Here is a 22,022-nt window from a genome sequence, read left to right on the forward strand (position 1 = left end):
CCACATGGAGAAAAGTAAGCAGTGGGGTACCACAAGGCTCCGTCCTAGGCTCGGTACTCCTTAATATCTTCATAAATGACTTAGATGAAGGAATAGCAGGAGAACTAACCAAATGTGCAGATGATGCCAAGCTGGCAGGAGTAGCAAACACCCCAGAGGAGAGACTCAGAATCCAGAGGGACCTCAACAGACTTGAACACTGTGCTCAAACCAATAAATTGAAATTCAACACAGAGAAAAGCAAAATCCTATATCTAGGTAAGAAGAATAAAAAATACACGTACAAACTGGGTGAAACCACACTCATTAGCACCGACTACGAGAGGGATCTTGGTGGACAGCCAACTAAATATGAGCCAACAGTGTGCAGCAGAAGCCAAAAAGGCCAACACATTCCTGAGCTGCATAAATAGAGGGATACAGGCAAGGACCAGAGAGGTATTAGTACCACTCTATAAAGCCTTGATCAGACCACACCTAGAGCACTGCATCCTGTTTTGGTCACCACACTACAAAAAATACATTGAGACTCTAGAGAAAGTTCAGAAGAGAGCAACCAGGATAATAAACCCACCTTTGTCGTCAGGCATGGGGGAACTGAATCACCTCCCCCGGGCATGTACAATTTATGCATGGTATGTTTGTGTGCATGTTTGCTTAGTAAATGGGTTTTTTAAAAATATTTTAAATTATATTTAGATTTGTCATGAATTGTTGTATCCTGCTGTGAGCCGCCCCGAGTCTGCGGAGAGGGGCGGCATACAAATCTAAATAATAAAATAAATAAAATAAAATAAATAAATAAATACGGCACCAGAAAGCCAAAGAAGGAATAACGGATGGAAACTGACCAAGGAGAGATTCAACCTGAAAGTAAGGAGAGACTTTCTGACAGTGAGAGCAATCAATCAGTGGAACAGCTTACCAGCGGAGGTTGTGAGAGCCCCAACACTTGTGATCTTCAAGGGGAGATTGGACTACCACCTGGCTCAAATGATGTGGGATCTCCTGTTTGAATGATGGGTTGGACTAGATGACCTACAAGGTCCTTTCCAACTTTAATAATAAATCTACATACATTAAATGTTTAAAATCTCTCTAATTTTGAAACTGAATTTAAACACTAGGATTTATCTGCATAAAAAAAAACAATTACCATTGGATGCCTTGGAGTATATCAGACTATCTTCATTAGATTTTATTACATCCATTCTTTTATAGTTTCATATAACATATTTTTTCCTTTTATTTCATCAGTTCATTCATGCCCTTTGGCATTTATTCCTTTTATAGTCCAAGTTGCAGTTTACATGCCATGCTTGTCACCAGATGACACAAAGATTTTGACCTCTGCCACTCATCCTGTCCATTCAGAGTATACTTCCTAAATTAAATGCACTTTCCATATTAGAATGGACAGGAGACAAAAATAGCAAAATTGGTTTTGTGGGCTGGTCTAGAAACTAGAAAACACTGAATTCTAGAAGAAAGAAAGATGCCTAAATGACCTTGGGCCAGTCAGTTCCTCTCAACCCAACCTACCTCATAGGATTTTTGTTGTGGGGAAAATAGGAGAACGATCGAGTATTAGATATGTTCGACACTTTAAATTGACCAAATATTTTTTAAAAAATGTGTGTGGGGGGGGGAAATCTTAACAATATTAAATTAGGCCCAGCCTTTCTGTTGGATTTGTTTGGCAGATGGTGACAACAGAAGATTTTTTTAATCGAAATTTTAAAAAGTTTAAGGAGTGAATTCCTTAAGTTCAGGAGGTCCAGAATGAGAGAGAGAGAGAGAGAGATGTAAAATATATTGCATTTTGCATTGCTTACTCTCGTTGCTGCTTTCTTCACAGGGCACTTATGCTACTGTGTTTAAAGGACGCAGCAAACTCACCAAGAATCTTGTGGCGCTGAAGGAGATCAGGTTGGAGCATGAAGAAGGCGCACCTTGCACAGCTATACGGGAAGGTAAGATGCAGGGTTGGGATTTCCAGACTGTTGTTGTTGTTGTTGTTGTTGTTGTTGTTATTATTATTATTATTATTATTATTATTATTATTATTATTAATTGTATTTGTATGCTGCCCCTCTCCGAAGACTCGGGGCAGCTCACAGCATACAATATAAAACAGTGAATACAGAGACAAATCTAATTAATTAAAAACTACGTAAGAGAAATTAAACCCAAAATAAATTAAAAATCAATCAAACAAATTCAAATTGCAGCCCTGCATCACAATTATTGGTCAGCGGCTCTAGATATAATTGCCCCAAGTCTGGCGACATAAGTGAGTCTTAAGACTCTTGAGGAAAGCGAGAAGGGTGGGGGCAGTGTGAATCTCTTGGGGGAGCTGATTCCAGAGGGCCGGGGCCCCCACAGACAAGGCTCTTCCCCTAGGCCCCGCCAAGCCACATTGTTTGCTTGACAGTACCTGGAGAAGGCCAATTCTGTGGGACTTAACCGGTCACTGGGATTCATATGGCAACATTAGCAACATATAGCTATTTTTCTAGATCTATTCCTAAGAATTCATATGTTTTCAATTTTCCCTAACACGGTTCTTCTAGATGCCTTAGTTTACTTGTCCCATGATTTGTCCTCAAGTTTCCCGGGAATTGTGTAACTGGTAGTCCAACCAATCTCTATGTATGAGCCTGTGATTCCAACTCACAGCTCCAACACCTTCAGATGATGTGTGATTGATACGGCTATGCTTTGTCTTACAGTTTCCTTACTGAAGAATCTAAAGCATGCCAACATTGTGACTCTCCACGATATCATTCACACAAAATGCTCCCTGACTCTTGTTTTTGAATATCTGGTAAGTCTATGGATCTCTTTCTAAGGCAAAGTATGGCTGGCTAAGGCACCTTACGTGGTAGTTTGCCTGGAGTATATCGGTAACGTCATGAGCAGTACTGAGGTTCTTGGTTTTCTTTTAACTCTCAGCTAAACAATAGCATCCATTAGAAAATGTGATCTGGAGAATGTTCTCTTGTTGTTCCCAGGCATTGTTTAATTGTACTCCAGGTAGCGCAGATAGCAATTTTGTTTACTCATTCATAATATGTACTCAGTCCTATTCCATTTGGCAAGCATTTTAGAAAAGGTGAACAGAGTTGCCCTAAATAGTAATTGCAAATGATGTGTGCATAAGAGAAAGCAGACAGAAATGGCATTTTTTAGCAGTAGCAAAATGTGGTTTAGAGTTGGGAAAACTTGAATTTTCTGAAACAGATGTGTTTATCAGGAAACATTTAAATAGCATCTGGATCACGTAAGTTTGCTAGAACTGCATTTTATCTCCTGTTACAGTTACTTGTTCCTGCATATTCATTTTACATGATGTAGCAAATCTCTGAAAAAGTTGCATTGTTCAGAGTTGTATAATAAGCCTTACTATCACCTGTGTTTTGTTGGAAGTAATAATTACAATCATTGCAAGCATGCATTGTTCTTCCGAAGTCCCGGGAAACATAATTTGATTTGCATTTTCTAATACTGAGGAAATTGTTTCTTCATAGTAAGTTATGCCCTCAGGACATGCTTATCTTTGCAGGATAGCGACTTGAAACAGTACCTGGATAACTGCGGGAATCTGATGAGCATGTATAATGTGAAGGTGAGTACACAGATAAATGGATAGAAAGACTGGCCTTTCCAAAGGCTTCTCTTGGAAAATAAACATATGAGAGAATTGTGCATCCCTTCTCTATTTGATGTCCTGGAAATATATTGGATTACTATTTGCATAATTCCCAACACCTGCTCATTAGCATATTTGGAAGGCATCTGTTTCAGAAATGCGTATTTCCTAAAAACAAACTCTGAATGTTAGCAATTAATTTCTTCTCTGATCTTCTCTTGCTTCAAGATTTTCATGTTCCAGCTGCTTCGTGGTTTGTCCTACTGCCATCAGCATAAGATCCTACACAGAGATCTCAAGCCACAGAATCTGCTTATTAATGGAAAAGGAGAATTAAAACTTGCTGACTTTGGTAAGTGAGTGAATGAGACCATATCTTCTTGGCTTTCGGAGTAATGACATTCATTTATTCCTTTATTTGGCAAATTAACATAATGTGACTCTGGGCAGCATACAAACACAGCAACAATTAAAACAACGTAGCCAATCTTAAAATACTGAACATAATTCAAAATAAAAGCATGGGAAAGCAAAGAACGTGGAAAATAGTAATCAGCTAATACTATACTCCCACATATCAGGATTCATATGGGTTCCATAATTTGGGGGGGTAATTAATCCATTGGTCTTGTTTGTTTGTTTGTTTGTTTTATATTGCCACCTATTTGCCCATAGCGACTCAAGGTGACTTAAAGAATATAAAGAATATAAAACCACATTTAAAACAATAGAAACTAAAAAAAACAATCACATAAATTAATATAGTACAATATAACAAAATCACCCCCACTTCCCACCCACGCCACCCCAGCAACAACAGATCCCACAAGACATTTAATGAGCTCTAGGTTCCCCAGGCCTGCTGGCAGAACCAGGTCTTCAGCGCCTTTCAGAAAAGTATTAGAGTGGGGGCCATTATAATCTCTGGGGTAATGATATCCCGGAGAGAGGAAGCCATCCCAGAGAAGGCCCTTCTTCTGGGTCCCACCAGGTATATCTCCCTCAGTGATGGGACCCACATTATCTGACTCCCTGCTCCAGTGGGTCGGGTATAAATGATAATGGATAACCTGGTCCCAAGCCATGATGTTTTGATGGATGCTATCAATATTAGGGTCACACATCTCAAGAAACCCCTTTCCTTTTTTCTCTAATATTTCCCTGTATATGATTTACAAATAAACTGGACTTTTATCCAACTACAGTATTTGAGATTGTAAGAAAGTTTTTTTTTTCAGAAGCATCTTGTAGTTGTCCTGTTAGTGAGGACAAGCTCCCTTGAATTTAATGACCTTAGTTCTCTAAGTGAAACAATCAAACTAAATAGCTAACATATGGTTGTGATGTCCACCACTGTTCTAAGCATTGAGTCACATGGGGCTTTTCTTTGTAAAAACAGGTTTGTTTTTATAAAACAAATATGGGTTTAATATAAGCCTTGATGCAGCTGAATCTCATGGGCATTTGTTTTATCCTCAGGTCTAGCCAGAGCCAAGTCTGTCCCAACAAAGACATACTCCAATGAAGTGGTCACATTATGGTATCGACCTCCTGATGTGCTGCTAGGATCTACAGAATATTCCACTCCCATAGACATGTGGTAAGCCTAATGTCTGTGTATGGGTGAAAATAATCCTTCTTCCTATAGTTCCTTTTAAAATTAGGAAACCATAGTTTGGTTGCCCTCAATGCATGCTTTCTCCAAATTCCACAGCATGCTGATGGCATAGCCTTTATAATGTTACTGACCATATTCTAAATGATCTACTATCCTTCTGAAAGGCTGGGGGCCGTGAACATAACATCTTATCACGTCTGATTGCAACTGTTCTATATGTAATGTGATTCAATTGGATAATTCATTATGGTTTATTATGGGTTTTAATGTTTGTTGGCTTGTCTCGGGTAGCTAGGCTATGAAACCTTCGACAATACTGGACAGAGAATTTTAACAGAGCATGGATGTGTGATAAAGCCAAGACACAGACTTAGTTAAATAAGTATTGTTTACATATAAACAAAATATAAACAATCCAGAATAAGCACGAAGCAAATACAGAATAATACGCACTGAGCAATTACAAGATAAAAGCACAAAGCAAAATACAATATAGATAATAAGCACGAAGCTAAAATACAATATAGATAATAACACAAAGCTAAAATACAATATAGATAAAAGCACAAAGCTTATACAAGCAGGAAGCTTAAACACGACTCCCCCATCTCTCAGGCAAAAGTAAAGGAAGTGACTGAGCAACATAATGAGCTTTTATAGCTTCAATGAGGAAGTGACGAAACAGCCTTGAATATTAACACTTCAAGTACAAGTTAACCCTTTGAGTGCACATTAACTCTTTAAGTACAAGTTTGGTACAAGTGTACAATATGCAGTTTACAATGATAATGCCTAACAACCATGTACCCGGTACTAACAATCTTCTTATTATTAATTATTTGACTTGTTTATTGTATGTACTATTTATTATTGTAAGCCGCCCTGAGTCTCACTGGGATTGGGCAGCAAGAAGTCAAATATATTAAATTACATTAAATTAATTAAATAAGGCAGCAGTGCAGTTTGCAAGTACCCACTTAGCAGATGAAAGAAATTGGATTTTTGTGGCTCATTCCTTCACGCTCCTTGAAACCTCTCTTGTCTGGTTAGCAATTCAATATGAAAAAATAATGACTCTTGCCTGATCTTCAGGTGTCACTCAGGATTCATCATCCTCTTCAGAGACCTTATTAATGAGAGGTAGACAAGGCAACCTAGGAGAAAGCACATTGCTCCACTCGACTTCATTAGAATTTCTTCTTTTAGGGGCGTGGGTTGCATACACTATGAAATGGTGACAGGACGTCCAATGTTCCCAGGATCCACAGTGAAAGAAGAACTTAACTTAATATTCAGAATGTTGGGTGAGTCGTCTTCTTTCTGTTTCTGTATTGAAGGGAAGATACACAATACATTTTTTAAAATGACAATATGCAAATAAGCAGGGAAGATTAGAGTCCATGGAGCTTTGCTCAAGAAACAGGGCTACAGCAAAGCGACCCAAATGATGCCTTCATATTTTATTTTACCAAATAGGTACACAGGTGTAATTAATTTCATATTCATGCTTTGTGTTCTCAAAAGAAATCATGAATAGTATTATTGATTGATTGATTTATTTATTTTGTCCAATACATAATACACATTGAAGAGAATAGATATGTAATAATATAAATAAAGAAAAGAATAGAAGAAAAGATATAAAAGTATAGATGAACATATTTGAAAGGAAGAAAAGATAAATGAGATAAGGAGAGAGAATTGGACAGGGGACGGAAGGCACACTGGTGCACTTATGCACGCCCCTTACTGACCTCTAAGGAACCTAGAGAGGTCAATCGTGGATAGTCTAAGGCAAAAATGTTTGGGGTTAGGGGTTGACACTACTGAGTCAGGTAATGAGTTCCATGCTTCGACAACTCGCTTGCTGAAGTCATATTTTTTACAGTCAAGTTTGGAGCGGTTAATATTAAGTTTGAATCTGTTGCGTGCTCTTGTGTTGTTGCGGTTGAAGCTGAAGTAGTCATTGACAGGTAGAACGTTGCAGCATATTATATAATAATATTATATCAGCAGTTGTTGCCATAGAAATAAAACAGAGATAAAAAGTGCAGATATCTGGAATAAGAAAACATGGACTGAAGGAGTTACAGGGTTGTTGTCTTTAAAGAAGGCAGCAAAATGATGAATAAATTGGAGGGGGGCAAAGGTATTTCTTACTGAAAGGATCTGAGGATGGTAGACATGGTAAATCCATAACCATAACCAGGGGTGGGTTCCTTCCGGTTCGGATCAGATCCCCCGAACCATTAGTGATCTGCTGGTGATGCAGTTTTGGCTTCATGGATCCAGTTCTGTCTGTGCCAATTTGTGATCGCCGCCATCTTTTTTTTCTGAATATTCGGCCGATTTTCCTGTATTTGGATGGCTTCTCTTCATTCTGTGCTTTGGGGAAAAAAACCTCCTGCCCGCCCCCGTTATGTTATTACTGACATTTATTTCTTTGCCCAAAGCACAGCTGATCAGCTCCTCAGCTGTGTTTTGGGCAGAATCCAACTTCTGAGCATGCACAGAAGTGAAATCTCACAGGTGGACTTGCGATGTCCCGTCGTGTTGCAACATTAATCGTGAAGGTAAGTGGAACCCATCCCTGACCAAAACCATTCCTATTAAATATTAATCATTCTGTATTATCAACCTGTGCTAATCTATAACATACTTAGTGTTGCCAGTCTAATGCAGTATTTTGCAAACTTGGTTACTTGAAGTTGTGTGGACTTCAACTCCTAGAATTGTCCAGCATGTCTTCAAATGGTAACACTGGTCTTCTGCTTTCCTTGAATTTCTACTTTGCTCTACCCTACAGAGGAATTTATTGGTTTTGGTTTTATTATATGAAGGAAGAGATAGATAGATAGATAGATAGATAGATAGATAGATAGATAGATAGATAGATAGATAGATAGATACATAGATACATACATAGATACATACATAGATACATAGATACATAGATAAATAGATAGATACATAGATAGATAGATACATAGATAGATAGATACATAGATAGATAGATAGATAGATAGATAGATAGATAGATAGATAAATAAATAGATACATACATAGATACATAGATAAATAAATAGATAGATAGATAGATAGATACATACATACATACATACATACATACATACATACATACATAGATACATAGATAAATAAATAGATACATACATAGATAGATAGATAGATAGATAGATAGATAGATAGATAGATAGATAGATAGATGATAGACAGATAGATACATAGATACATAGATAGATACATAGATAAATAGATAGATAGATAGATAGATACATAGATAGATACATAGATAGATACATAGATAGATACATAGATAAATAAATAAATAGATACATAGATAGATATATAGATAGATAGATAGATAGATAGATAGATAGACAGACAGACAGACAGACAGACAGACAGACAGACAGACAGACAGACAGACAGACAGACAGACAGACAGACAGAGATGCCACCTCATGCCATGCTTCATGTGGATCTAGAAAAAGTGTTAATCCAATCTCTTTTTTTTAACTTGCAGGAACTCCTACGGAAGAATCTTGGCCAGGCATCACATCCAATGAGGAGTTCAAAGCTTACCAGTTCACACAATATCGAGCCCAATCCTTGATAAATCATGTACCCAGGTAGAGGCAGAATCAAAGAGAGGCCTATTTGTTATGGATCATAGTTGTTGTTTGCAAGTACTGCAAGGGGCAAAAATATCAGCAGTCCTCTTAGAAATAACTTAAGAAAGAGACACAGAGAATAAATGATGATATAAAGTTGGTTGATTGTCTGCACGGCCGTCAGTGAACACGAGAGGAGTTTTCTCTGCCCCAGTGCAACATGTTTCGTTCTTATTCTCTGTACCAAGATTAAGGAAATGAGGGATTTTCATTTTCTGGAGCTGCCAATAGATGGCAGTAGTGCTTTGAATTTCAAACTGCAAAGATTAAAAACTAGGCTTTTTTAACTGCACTGTGTCATCGCTACCTTAAGAAAGTACTCAGATTGCCAACTGCTAAAATGAATATTTTTTTTAAATTAGCTTCTGCAGTCTACTGTCTTCCAGGCATATTGGACTACAGTTTCCACCATCAACACTTAAAGGGGTCATCCAGAATCCAAACTTTGAGGAAAATGATCTGGGTCATTTTTCTTTGAAGCTGGCCTTTTTAATCAGAGATGGAGTCACACATTCAGGTGTTGATCCTGCACTAAGAGCCAGCTGCTTGAAGAGTCTCCCAAATATAACAGACAATGTCACTTGGCGGGGTCCAGGGGAAGAGCCTTCTCTGTGGGGGCCCCATCCCTCTGGAATCAGCTCCGCCCAGAGATTCACACTGCCCCCACCCACCTCGCCTTTCACAAGAATCTTAAGACTCACTTATGTCACCAGGCTTGGGATAATTAGATCGCATCCCCCTAGCCAATAAATGTGATGTATGGCTGTGATTTGAATTTGTTTGATTGATTTTTAATATACTGTATTAGGTTTTTAGGTTATGTAGTTTTTAATTAATTAGATTTGTCTTTGTATTTATTGTTTTATATTATGTGCTGTGAGCTGCCCCGAGTCTTCGGAGAGGGGCGACATACAAATCTAATTAATGAATAAATAAAATAAATAAATAACAGCACTTTCTTCTCTTGCAGGCTGGACACAGAAGGAATTGACCTTTTGACAAGCCTCCTCCTGGTAGGTGAGCCAGAAATCAGAAATGCCACAGCCCAACCCCCAGATACTTCACCTCTGCTTCCGGGGATGGGTTCCAACTTACCTTGCAGCCAGTTCATTTCCTCCCATGCCGTGTGGTCATTCCTCAAGTACATGCACAATGGCAAACTCCCCCCCCCCCAAAAAAGCTGAAAACAAAATGCCTATGCATTTGTAGTGCCAGAAACTCAGTTTCTGCACATGTGCAGAATAAACAAAAAAAACCCTGAAAAGCAATTCCCCCTCTCCCCAAAAAATTGGAAAAACATATTCTGATTGTTTTTTTTAAAGTAGATGATGGTACCCACGGACCAGCAACTACTGAACCAGTTTCCTGATGTCATTGGGATGTCATCAGTGGTTTGCTACTGGTTTGGGCAAACCAGGAGGAACCCACCTCTGTCTGCTTCCAATGTGCTGAAAGGATTCGGTATCTTTGGTTTCCTGCTTGGGAATTCATGGAGGGTCTGTGTGACCAAATAATAATAATAATTGAATGGGTCCAAAGACAGGCTACAAGAATGGTGGAAGGTCTTAAGCAAAAAACGTATCAGGAAAGACTTAATGAACTCAATCTGTATAGTCTGGAGCAGCGTTTCCCAACCGGTGTGCCGCGGCACACTAGTGTGCCGCGAGACACAGCCAGGTGTGCCGCCAAGCTCCTAGGGAAAAAGGAGAGCTTAAGGAGAGCCCTGCCCAGCTGGAGATTCCCTGGCAGCACCAGGTAGAAGCCGGCAATGCAGCACCCTTTTCCAGTGCCGCACAAGGAGCTGGGAGTTGGAGTTTGGGGTGGGGAGCGATGAAAGTGCGGAGGCCGGCGCCACGGCTACCCCCACCCCCCAGTGCCTCCGTTCCCCTCGCACCCCTGGCTTCTCGCCGCTGACACCCACCCGCCCTCCCGCTCGATCTGCCCCTTTCTCCAGCTCCTCCGGCGAGCGCTCGGAGAAAACCTTCTCACAGCGGAGGTCGGAGAAGGTTCTTTGGAACGTTGGGGGTGCGTGCGCGCGCACGCCCTATCCCCCAGCCAGCCTACCTGGAAAAGCTTTGCCGGCCTCCGCAGAGAAGGAAGAGAGAGAACAAGAGAGAGAAAGAAAGGAAGAGAGAGAAAGAGATAGCAAGAGAGACAGAATGAGAGAGAAAGAGAGAGAAAGAGAAAGAAAGAAAGAGACAGCAAGAGGGGGGAAGGAGGGAGAGAGAAAGAGAGCCAAAGAGAGAGGAAGGAAGGAAGGGAGAAAGAAAGAGATAGCAAGAGAGACAGAATGAGAGAGAGAGAGAAAGAGAAAGAAAGAAAGAGACAGCAAGAGGGGGGAAGGAGGGAGAGAGAAAGAGCAAAAGAGAGAGGAAGGAAGGGAGAAAGAAAGGGATGGAGAGAGAGAGAAAGAGGGAGAGAGAGAGAAATAGAGCGAAAGGGAGACAGAATGAGAGAGAGAAAGAAAGGAAAGAAAGAAAGACAGCAAGAGGGGGAAGGAGGGAGAGAGAAAGAGCAAAAGAGAGAGGAAGGAAGGGAGAAAGAAAGGGATGGAGAGAGAGAGAAAGAGGGAGGGAGAGAAAGGGGGAGGGAGAGAGAAATAGAGCGAAAGGGAGAAAGAAATATTTTTTTTGTCCAAACTTTTTTGCGCCCCCCCCCCTCAATGTTCCCCAGGATTTTGAAAATGTGAATAATGTGCCGCGGCTCAAAAAAGGTTGGGAAACACTGGTCTGGAGGACAGAAGGAAAAGGGGGGATATGATCAAAACATTTAAATATGTTAAAGGGTTAAATAAGGTGCAGGAGGGAAGTGTTTTTAATAGGAAAGTGAACACAAGAACAAGGGGACACAATCTGAAGTTAGTTGGGGGAAAGATCAAAAGCAACATGAGAAAATATTATTTTACTGAAAGAATAGTAGATCTTTGGAACAAACTTCCAGCAGACGTGGTTGATAAATCCACAGTAACTGAATTTAAACATGCCTGGGATAAACATATATCCATCCTAAGATAAAATACAGAAAATAGTATAAGGGCAGACTAGATGGATCATGAGGTCTTTTTCTGCCGTCAGTCTTCTATGTTTCTATGTTTCTCTAATAATTAATAATAATTTATTAGACTTGTATGCCGCCCTTCTACAAAGACTCGGAGCGGCTCACAACAAAGAAATCTTCCCAGACTGTTACTACTACTGATCCCTTTGATTCTTCTAGTTGACAGTTTTTATTCTATAAGTAAAAGAAGTTAAGGTTGTTAGTGCCGAAGTTCTATAAATGGATGCTGAAAATAGTATGGTTAGTGCTGGACTCTCCTCATTTTGACCTTTTCTGGTCACCGAATAACCTTTGTCTCAATATAATTTTATTTTATCATCTTGTTACGGAAGTATGAGCATGTACAATTGTTTAAAGTAAGAGCCCATGTCACACAAGGCAAATAGTCTTTCTTTCAGAGTAAATATAATTACAGTGGTATTCTAAACCCTAAGTCAGGTTAGAAAATCATCTAAGAAATTTATTTGTTTGATTTTTCTAGTGAATTCTAAGCATTTCTCACTTGTTGTGAGCCGCCCCGAGTTTTCGGAGACGGGCGGCATACAAATCCAAATAATAAATAAATAAATAAATAAATTTTCCTGAGTAATTTCACAAATCTGCATCTTGCTGCAATCTCAGCCTTTCCTTCTTCCTGACATTTGAATGATCTTTTCCGAACCACTGTTTCTAAATGTTCTTGCTTCACATGGAAGACAAAAACAGCCATTTATAAAGCACTTGGAATGATTGTGATTCCATATCTAGGCCTTTATTTTTCATTATTTATGCAAAGGAAGCCATGTAGAGCAATTAAGGGAAATATTTTATAAACATCAGTTGCAAAATTCTCTTAGTCTAAATATTAATCAGAGTGTATGTGGGGGGTATGGGAATGCATGTGTAGAAGGGGGAAAGAGTTGAAAACAAACCAGAGTTTGCTAAACTCCAAATTCTGAATTTAGGCAGTCTTAAACTGAATTGTAGGAAGCTGTTGCCAGTTGAATTTGATTGGTTTCTAAATCTATGGAATCAACTCTCTCTCCCCCCCCCCCCCCGCCCCCAATGTCCGTACTGGTCCCGTTCTGCTGGCTTCTCGTAAGGCCATAACAACATGGCTATGAAGCAAGCCTGGGGGCCAACCAGCTTGACATCTATATAATTATGATTGTGGATGAATGGTATGTATGTATGTTCTGGAATCACTCTAATACGAGTTTTGGCTAGGGTATTAGTAATTAGATTCTTTTTTCTTTGACTTCTTTTATTGCTGTTGTACTTCTATATTGTAATTTTATATTGTTATAAGCCACCCTGAGTCCTTCAAGATTGGGCAGCATAGAAGTCAAACTAACTAACTAAATAAATAAAATTATGCAGGTTTCAGGTTGCGCCTAAAAGTGTTAAAGAGGAAAACCGCTGATGGCTAGTTCCCACTTAAGACATATTTATTACAATATTTATAGCCCATCCCAATTCTAATGTAGGTTATATGGGATGCAAAACACAAAATAATAGGAAAAATTGAAAAAATGAAATAAAAATACTAGCAAAGAATATGTTACAAGGGCCTGGGTGGTGCAGCAGGTAGAGTGCTGTACTGCAGGTCACTGAAGCTGACTCTAGATCTATAGGTCAGCGGTTCAAATCTCATCACCGGCTCAAGGTTGACTCAGCCTTCCATCCTTCCGAGGTGGGTAAAATGAGGACCCGGATTGTGGGGGCAATATGCTGGCTCTGTTAAAAAGTGCTATTGCTAACATGTTATAAGCCGCCCTGAGTCAAAGGAGAAGGGCAGCATAAAAATCAAATGAATGAATGAATGAATGAATGAATGAATGAATGAATGAATGAATGAATAACAGATGCTCTTAGAAGCAAAAAGGTTAATCTAAGGGTCTTGTTCAAACTTGCCTTGAAATAAAATTGCTCTGATCTGTTCATGGAGTTCCAGCAAGGTTGGAGTCCTCTGGGAGGGAGGGTATTCCAAGAAGGAAGACCACCACTGGGAAAGTCTGGCACCTGGAACGTGCCCTCTAAAATTTACAAGGGAGAAATCTGCAACATGCTCTCTGTGACCAGATAGATGGGCAGATTTGATTCACAGGGGTATCCAACAGGCGGCCAATGAGCTGGATGTGTCACATTGGATGTGTCATGGTCCACAAAGGAAAAAAATGTAATGGCAATGTGATGCGGCGAGTTTGACACCTGTGTAGTAAAGCATTGCCTGGTTTATCCCAATGCTGCATCATGAGGGGCTTTAAGGTAGTGACCAGTGCATTGAATTGCACTTGAAATCCAGTTGACAACTAATACAGCAACTTCAAAAGAGGGATTAATCTGGTCTGACAGGGCTGTCCCATTAAAATCCATTGAATTCGATATCAGCTGCAGCTTCTGGATCATCTCCAAAACAGGGGTGGGTTCCTCCCGGTTCAGACCAGATCGCCTGAACCCGTAGCGGCCCACTGGTGATGTCACAATGGCCTCATGGATCCAGTTCAGTCAGTCCCAGTCCATGGGCGCCACCTCTTTTTTTGGAAATTTTTCTGAGCTTTTTCCTCTGCTGCTGCTTGAAACCTGCCCCCGGGTTTATATTTACCTTTATTCCTTCACCTGAAGCACAGCTGATCAGCTCCTCAGCTGTGTTTCAGGGTGATTGTAGCCACCGAGCATGTACGGAGGCAGAATTGCATGAGCAGCTGCGCGCAGGTGCAGAATGATCGCAATGCCCACCGTCGCGATGCAGATCGGTGGCAAAGGTAAGTGGAACCCACCCCTGCTCCAAAGGAAACTCTACTTGGCACAGGTACTGTACTACTGTACTGTAGCTGTACTACTGCTATTACAGTGATGATCATGGTGTGAGTGATCATTATCAATGGGTCATGGTCTAACTAGCACATCAGTCAAAGCTGAGCAACAGCTCCTCTGCCCACATCTCCTGCCTGCTATATAAAGCCCTTCATGGCATCGGACCAGAATATCTCCGGGACCACCTTCTGCCGCACAAATCCCAGCGACCAGTTAGGTTCCACAGAGTTGGTCTTCTCCTGGTCCCGTCGACTAAACAATGCCGTCTGGCGGGACCCAGGGGAAGAGCCTTCTCTGTGGCGGTCCCAACCCTCTGGAACCAACTCCCTCCAGAGATCAGAGTTGCCCCCACCCTTCTTGCCTTTCGTAAGCTCCTTAAAACCCACCTCTGTCGTCAGGCATGGGGGAATTGAGATATTCCCTTCCCCTTAGGCTTATAAAATTTATGCTTGTTATGTCTGTATGTATGACTGGTTTCTTAAATTAGGGTTTTTTAATTTAACTTAAACTTAAATATTAGATTTGTTTATATTGTCTTATTATTGTTGTTAGCCGCCCCAAGTCTACGGAGAGGGGTGGCATACAAATCTAATAAATGAATGAATGAATGAATGAATGAATGAATGAATGAATGAATGAATGAATGAATGAATAAATAAATAAATCTGAATCCTGGAGAACTCATGAATCAACTCTTTCAGAGAGATTGTGACATCTTCAGGAATAACCATCAGAGTCAGTATTACAAGACTGGGTAGATATCTATTGACGGATACCAAACTGTCCTGGAGGAATTTAATCTGAACTATTAAAGAGGTATCCTACGTTTTTAAAAAAATATAAATAGGTATATTAGGCTACAAAGTCATTTGAAACCAAGCTAGGATAGCAGTACCTAGTGCTCAGAAGATATTTCGATTCTCAAGTGGAACATACCTCTGTTTCAGCTTGGCAGTGGTATATTTAGGTAGACCAAAGGCCAAAAACTACTTTAAATTGAATCATCTGTTCATGGTAGTGACTCTTGAATGCACACGTACCACAGTATGCAACTCAGAACAGGCCTGGCATACAGCATTACAATATCGATATTGGGGCTAAGACAACATATCGTAATTTATTTGTCAGCCTTGCCATGTGGGTAGAGTAATTTTACCTCTGCTTTCAGGCAGTTATAGCATAAGTAAAAATGACATGGCTGGCATGTTCAGGTCTAAATAATTGCTATTCCTGCATGCTGTGACAAAAATGGGATAGAATGAGGTTTATGGAATGATGCTACGTTAACCATCAAGTTTCAAGATTGCACTCCACAGCACTTCTGGATCTTAGTCAATTAGCACTGTTTTACAGATATTAAAAGAGATGAAATCAGTTTAATAATCCCAGTGGAATTGGGGAATTCAGTTTGGAGCTCTAATCAGAACCAATAATGCCATTGTACAGTAATTGGCCAGGAAACAAGCAACTCAAATGATAAGATTGGCAGCTTCAAAAAACAAAAATAGCTGGTTTGCTTTTAATAGTAAACCAGTCCTCAAAGATTTCTGCAAAGGAACATAAAATGTCTAATCATTCCAGTGAACAGGCATAAATGTTCCTCTATTCTAAGTCTGATCTATGATGCTACCAAGTCTCAGATATGTTGATTATTGTGTTGTTTTGTTCTGTTTCTGCTGCCAAAATTCTTTTGTCCTGTTCTGGCTTTTGTAGATGTTGTTTGGCTCTGCAGTAATTGCTTGACTTCCCCATACTGAGCCAAAACTGAAATAAAAACATACATTTTCTAAGGTACAGTTGTTTTGCATGACTGCAGACTGAAGAAACCAGACAGGATGCAATTTTGCAGAAGAATTTGGGGGTCATAGGTTTGACAGACTTAAAACAAATGGTCCAACTTGTACAGCACCTCCACTAAACTCCAAAGGACATCAAGAAAATTGCATTGTTAGCAAATAACACTTCATTTTGTGTTTTCTAACAATAGTTTGCGTCTGCCATCATGCTGTTCAACCAACTACTGTATATATGATTCTTCTGCAGAGTAATATCCTCAAAACAGTCAATTATTTAAAAGCTCTGAGCCACACAATGAATCAGCATCAGGGAACAATGTAGAAAATCCCTATACAAATGCGATCTTTTTTTTTCTCTTCAAGTATGAAGCCAAACAGCGTATCTCTGCTGAATCAGCTCTACGACATCCCTACTTTATGATCTTAGATGAACGAGTCCACCTCCTTCCTGAAAGTAAGCATACAATGGGTGACATGACTTAATAATAGTTCCAAAGTATGAATGAAGACAGTTGCTTTGTATCAAATCTAAACCCTTTCCCTGATCCTTTCAAAGCACCTTTTACTTCAAGCAATTACTATATTTTTTGTTGGAGTATAAAATGCACCAGAGTATAAAACGTACCTTAGTTTGGGGAGAGGAAAACAAGGGGGTGGATCTGCTTTTGCCTCCCAGCAGATAACAAACAGTAGATGATATACACTGTTTACTGTGTATTTCTGTGCATGTGTGCCTGACCCTTAGAAATAGCAAAGAATTGGAGAAATGTACATTATGGCAGTATATTAATGCCAGAAAGTTTTCTTAAATGTAGTCACACTAACTCCTCCCAATTATTTAAATAAATGTAATCCAAACATGATTAAGTCAGGGTTTAACTCAGCTGCCTTATCTTAATATTAAACAGGACACTGTTATATTTCAGACTATACTTATACAAATGCTGTTAAAATTGATGTGGCTTTCTGGAAGTATACATTATTCTCTGCTATTTAAAAGAAGATACAAAAGCACTGAGCCTCTTCAGAAGAAGCATTTATTTTTAAAAGCTGCTTCATTTTGTTAAGTTGTCTAGAAGTTAAGTTGTCTTGCATCCAGTTTCAGCAGTCCAACATTGCCAGCAGTCCACCTCCCAGCAATTTGCCTCCTTGCAGTTACTTTCATTTTTAATTTAGCATATGGCCGGCCAGTCTAGCTGCAGCCACAAATCAAGTAAGAGTCAGGAAGCTGATAATGAGTTGCTTGTGCTAATCAGGCTCTGCGCTGTTTGCTGCAAGGAGGAAAATTGCTAGGGGCAGAGGACAAAGGGTGGGGATGGCTAGGTGGGGCTACATTTGGTGTATAAGGTGCACCCAAGTTTTCACCCTCTTTTGGGGGGTAAAAAGGTGTGTCTTATACTCCAAAAACTACAGTAGTCACAGTAAAGTTTTAGAAATATCATACAGGTAGTCCCCAACTTACAGCAATTCATTTAGTGACCATTCAAAGTTACAACAGCATTTTTCACAGCATCCCATGATCGTGTGATCAAAATTCAGATGCTTGGCAGCTGGTTCATATTTATGGCTGTTGCTGTGTCCCAGGGGTCATATGATCCCCTTTTGCGACCTTGTAACAAGCCAAGTCAATACAGAAGCTAGATTCACTTAACAACCAGGTTACTAATTTATACAATGATTCACTTAATAATTATGGCAAGAAAGGTTGTAAAATGGGGCAACAGGCATAACAAATGTCTGGCTTAACATCACAAAGATTGGGCTCAATTGTGGTCTTAAGTCACGGACTACCCATACTTCCCTAACAAGAACTAAGATATAGCTTGCTGTGCAGCATTTTATTATTCGTAGGTGTTTTGCTTTTCACTGTCACTTTGAATACATTTGCATTTTAGTCTCACAAAGCCAGAGGCCAAGCAATGCACAATAAATGTGTAAAATATTTAAACAGGCAGAAGTGGGAGAAACAAAATCCAAGAAATGCCATTTTTCAAGAGAGAAGAAAATGGTACTGTCAGAGCTTTGGTAACATAAATAACATAATCAGTTGTAGGCATCCATCCACTGTAATCAATTGGGTCACATACACAGAATGAATCCGAATGGCAGGTGACCACTGACAGATCCAATCCATGACTTCTGTTTCCATTTCCTTCTCTCCTCTAGCTGACTCCATCTTCTCTTTGAAGGAAATTCAACTTCAAAAGGACCCTGGCTGCCGAGGCTCAAGTTTCCAGCATGTTGGTAGGTACCAATGTCTTGTGGAAAGGCTCTGCAGAAATCTTTTGTTTTCTATACATATTAGAAAAATGGAAAACACTAGTTCATAGCAATCAGCAATCCAAATATGTTCTAAGGATCATGACTCATGGCATGGTGGCTTGTACTGTTGTTCTAAAAAATAATAGAGCATGTGTTTCCCATCTATAAAACTTGCTAGTTACTGTATTTTTTGGACTATAAGACACACTGGAGTATAAGACACACCAAGATTTTGAAGAGGAAAACCAAAAAAGGGGAGGGTTGCCTTCCCCAGCCCACAGGAGCATCCTGCAGGCCTCCCAAACCTTCTCTGCATCCCATTTTTTTTAAAAAAAAGCTTGGCCTCCCAGACACCCACCCACCCCACGGATCCCATTTTTGGCCTCCCCAGCTCCCAGAGCACTCTGCAGGCCTCCTTAACCCTCTGCGCATTGTTTTTTCATTTAAAAAGGGATGCTCGGGCTGGGGTTTGGGGAGGTGAAAAATGGTTGTATTTTTATATAAAATGCAACGACATTTCCATCCTCTTTTACAGAGGAAAAAAGTGTGTCTTGTACTCTGAAAAGTACAGTATACAGTGGTACCTCATCTTACGAACGCCTCTTCTAACGAACTTTTCAAGATACGAACCCGGTGTTTAAGACTTCTTTGGCTCTTCTTCCGAACTATTTTCATCTTACGAACCCAAGCAGCTGCTGCTGGGATGAAGGGGTTTCTTTTTCCCCCCTTTTTTGAAAAAAGAAAAGGGAGGGGCAGCTTGGAGGAGTAAAGATTTTGCATGCTTGCAAAGGCACTGAAACGGTGTCTTTTGAAAAAAGAAAAGGGAGGGGCGCCCCCCTTGCCTTTCTTCCTTCCCACTCACCCTTTAGCCTAGCCTTGCTTCTTCCACCCGCCCCCTTTAGCTGCTCCTCCCTGCCCTCTGTTCGCCTCCCTTCTAAAGTTTGGGATTTTCCTGAAGGATTTGCACGCATTATTTGCTTTTACATTGATTCCTATGGGAAACATTGTTTCATCTTACAAACTTTTCACCTTACGAACCTCCTCCTGGAACCAATTAAGTTCGTATGATGAGGTACTACTGTATATAATGATTGATCATTCACAGGTAAAATAGTCATAGCACATGATATCTCATAAAACCCAGGTAAATGTGGAAATGAGAGATTTCTGGCCTTCCAAATGTTGCTGCTGTTTAACTTTCAGCAGACCCAGCTGCCATGGCAAGATAAATCAAACTGGAAGGTAAAATTTGGCAATATTTTTGCCATAGGCCTTTTCCTATTTTACAGGAGCCAGAGAGATGAGCTAAACATTCTTGCTGCATACTTTTTGGGAATGCAACCAAACAAACTTGTGGGGTTTTTTTTATTAATCATATCCCACATAAGTCCTTTTTGTGTCTTGTAGTATTCTTTGTATTTGAAAATAACATTTCAAATACATTTCCACAAAGTTCTGAGGCTTGAGCTACAGTCAAACAAGTCCTCAAATAAGAAAGCAAACTTTATATGATGATTTTATGATTGGTGTTATGGATACATCAATAATATCAATGATAAAACATATATTAATTTCCATTCCTCCTACCTACCCTGTTTCCCCAAAAATAAGTCACCCCCAAAAGTAAGACATAGGAGAGTTTTTGTAGAATTGCCTAATATTATTATATGCTGTTTTATTATTGCTGTTAGCCACCCCGAGTCTCCGGAGAGGGGCGGCATACAAATCCAATAGATAGATAGATAGATAGATAGATAGATAGATAGATAGATAGATAGATAGATAGATAGATAGATAGATAGATAGATAGATGATAGATAGATAGATAGATAGATAGATAGATAGATAGATAGATAGATAGATAGATAAATAAGGCATCCCCCGAAAGTAAGACATAGGAGAGGTTTCATTTCGCAGCATTCCTGAACAGAACATACAGTATATAACACTGCTGTCCATAAATTGCATCCCAAAAAGCTGCATCAATCAGATTCAAAACACATCCAACACGCATCCAACACGCAGCTGAGTGTTTGGATGCATTTTTGCTTCAGCGGGATACAGGATACAAGACATGGCACATCTTTGGGAGCAAAAATTAATATAAGATGCTGCCTTATTTTTGGGGAAACACGGTATGTAAAGTAGAGGAAGGAATTGTGATGAAATCTCCTTTTTTATCAAGCCACAAATTTTGGTCCATGGTCCTTAGATCATCTAATTTTTCTCCTTCCCTACTTCTACAGCTCGAGGAAAGAATCGGCGGCAAAGCATATTTTAAGCCTCTTTGTTCATTCATCCAATCACCGAGAAGATGGAAGCACTGAGAAGAGAAAGGACCACTGGATCCCAGATAGTCCATCCCAGAAAAAGAAAGGGTGGCATTTACGGTACAAGAGCTGTCTTGCAATCTCAGGCATGCAGTATAGCAATTTCTCAAAATCCCCAAATCTTTCTCCGGTGAGAAAGGAAATGAGAGACATTGTAAAGGCTCGGCCAGCTCCCATTCTTCATACAGCAATTGGAATATTTCACCTGGTCAAGAATCTGCATCAGGTGGTGAGTGGCCGCTGAAACTATGAGGCTGCTGCTCTAGATGGAAGTAATCCAGTCGTGGAATCCACATCAGCTTTGCTTCTTATGTTTTAACGTAACCAATGTTTTGAATTCCATTATCTTCCGCATCCTGAGATGATTTCTATAACGTCTTTCGGATATGACGCATAGGAAGTAATAGTGGAAAGCAATGTTTTTTATGCAAATCCCTCTCCCTTTGCCTTTAAATCCTAACCTTTAAATTGAAAAAAAGGAAACATGAAGGTTTAACAAGGGCAACTACAATAACAATTTAAAAGTCTGGTTTTTTGAGTTTCCTTTGCTCTATTTTTTTAAGAAATGTTCTCAATACCAAAAGGTAAAAACATTCAGGAGAATAAGGAAGGAACATGTTTAGATAGATTTTCTTAGGCCCTTAGCCCTTAGTATAGCAAAGCATATACTAAGTTTAAGTTCACACAAGATTTCAACTAACAGACCATGATTTAAATCAGTCATGTTCTCTAGATACGTTGATTGTAATTCCCACAATTTCCAGAAGCTCGGTATATATGAACATTGTATTTCAGCATAGGTAAGGAGCACCAGTT

At 39.7% G+C, this 22,022-nt stretch overlaps 1 protein-coding gene across 2 annotated transcripts in view; it reads left to right on the plus strand.

Moving 5' to 3' along the window:
- The window catches only part of CDK18 (cyclin dependent kinase 18), a 106,082-nt gene extending 84,359 nt beyond the window's left edge, over positions 1 to 21,723 (plus strand). For both annotated transcript variants that reach the window (XM_070745503.1, XM_070745504.1), the window contains exons 6-16: positions 1,859 to 1,973; positions 2,733 to 2,827; positions 3,566 to 3,628; positions 3,881 to 4,004; positions 5,132 to 5,252; positions 6,477 to 6,574; positions 8,818 to 8,923; positions 9,936 to 9,978; positions 16,978 to 17,068; positions 18,781 to 18,858; positions 21,123 to 21,723. In XM_070745503.1, the coding sequence (XP_070601604.1) occupies positions 1,859 to 1,973; positions 2,733 to 2,827; positions 3,566 to 3,628; positions 3,881 to 4,004; positions 5,132 to 5,252; positions 6,477 to 6,574; positions 8,818 to 8,923; positions 9,936 to 9,978; positions 16,978 to 17,068; positions 18,781 to 18,858; positions 21,123 to 21,157 (969 nt within the window). In that variant the 3' untranslated portion in view covers positions 21,158 to 21,723. The remainder of the gene's footprint in view (positions 1 to 1,858; positions 1,974 to 2,732; positions 2,828 to 3,565; positions 3,629 to 3,880; positions 4,005 to 5,131; positions 5,253 to 6,476; positions 6,575 to 8,817; positions 8,924 to 9,935; positions 9,979 to 16,977; positions 17,069 to 18,780; positions 18,859 to 21,122) is intronic.
- Positions 21,724 to 22,022: the final 299 nt, after the last annotated feature.

The sequence above is a fragment of the Erythrolamprus reginae genome, chromosome 3, assembly GCF_031021105.1.
Source record: "Erythrolamprus reginae isolate rEryReg1 chromosome 3, rEryReg1.hap1, whole genome shotgun sequence".
Classification (NCBI taxonomy): Eukaryota; Metazoa; Chordata; class Lepidosauria; order Squamata; family Dipsadidae; genus Erythrolamprus; species Erythrolamprus reginae.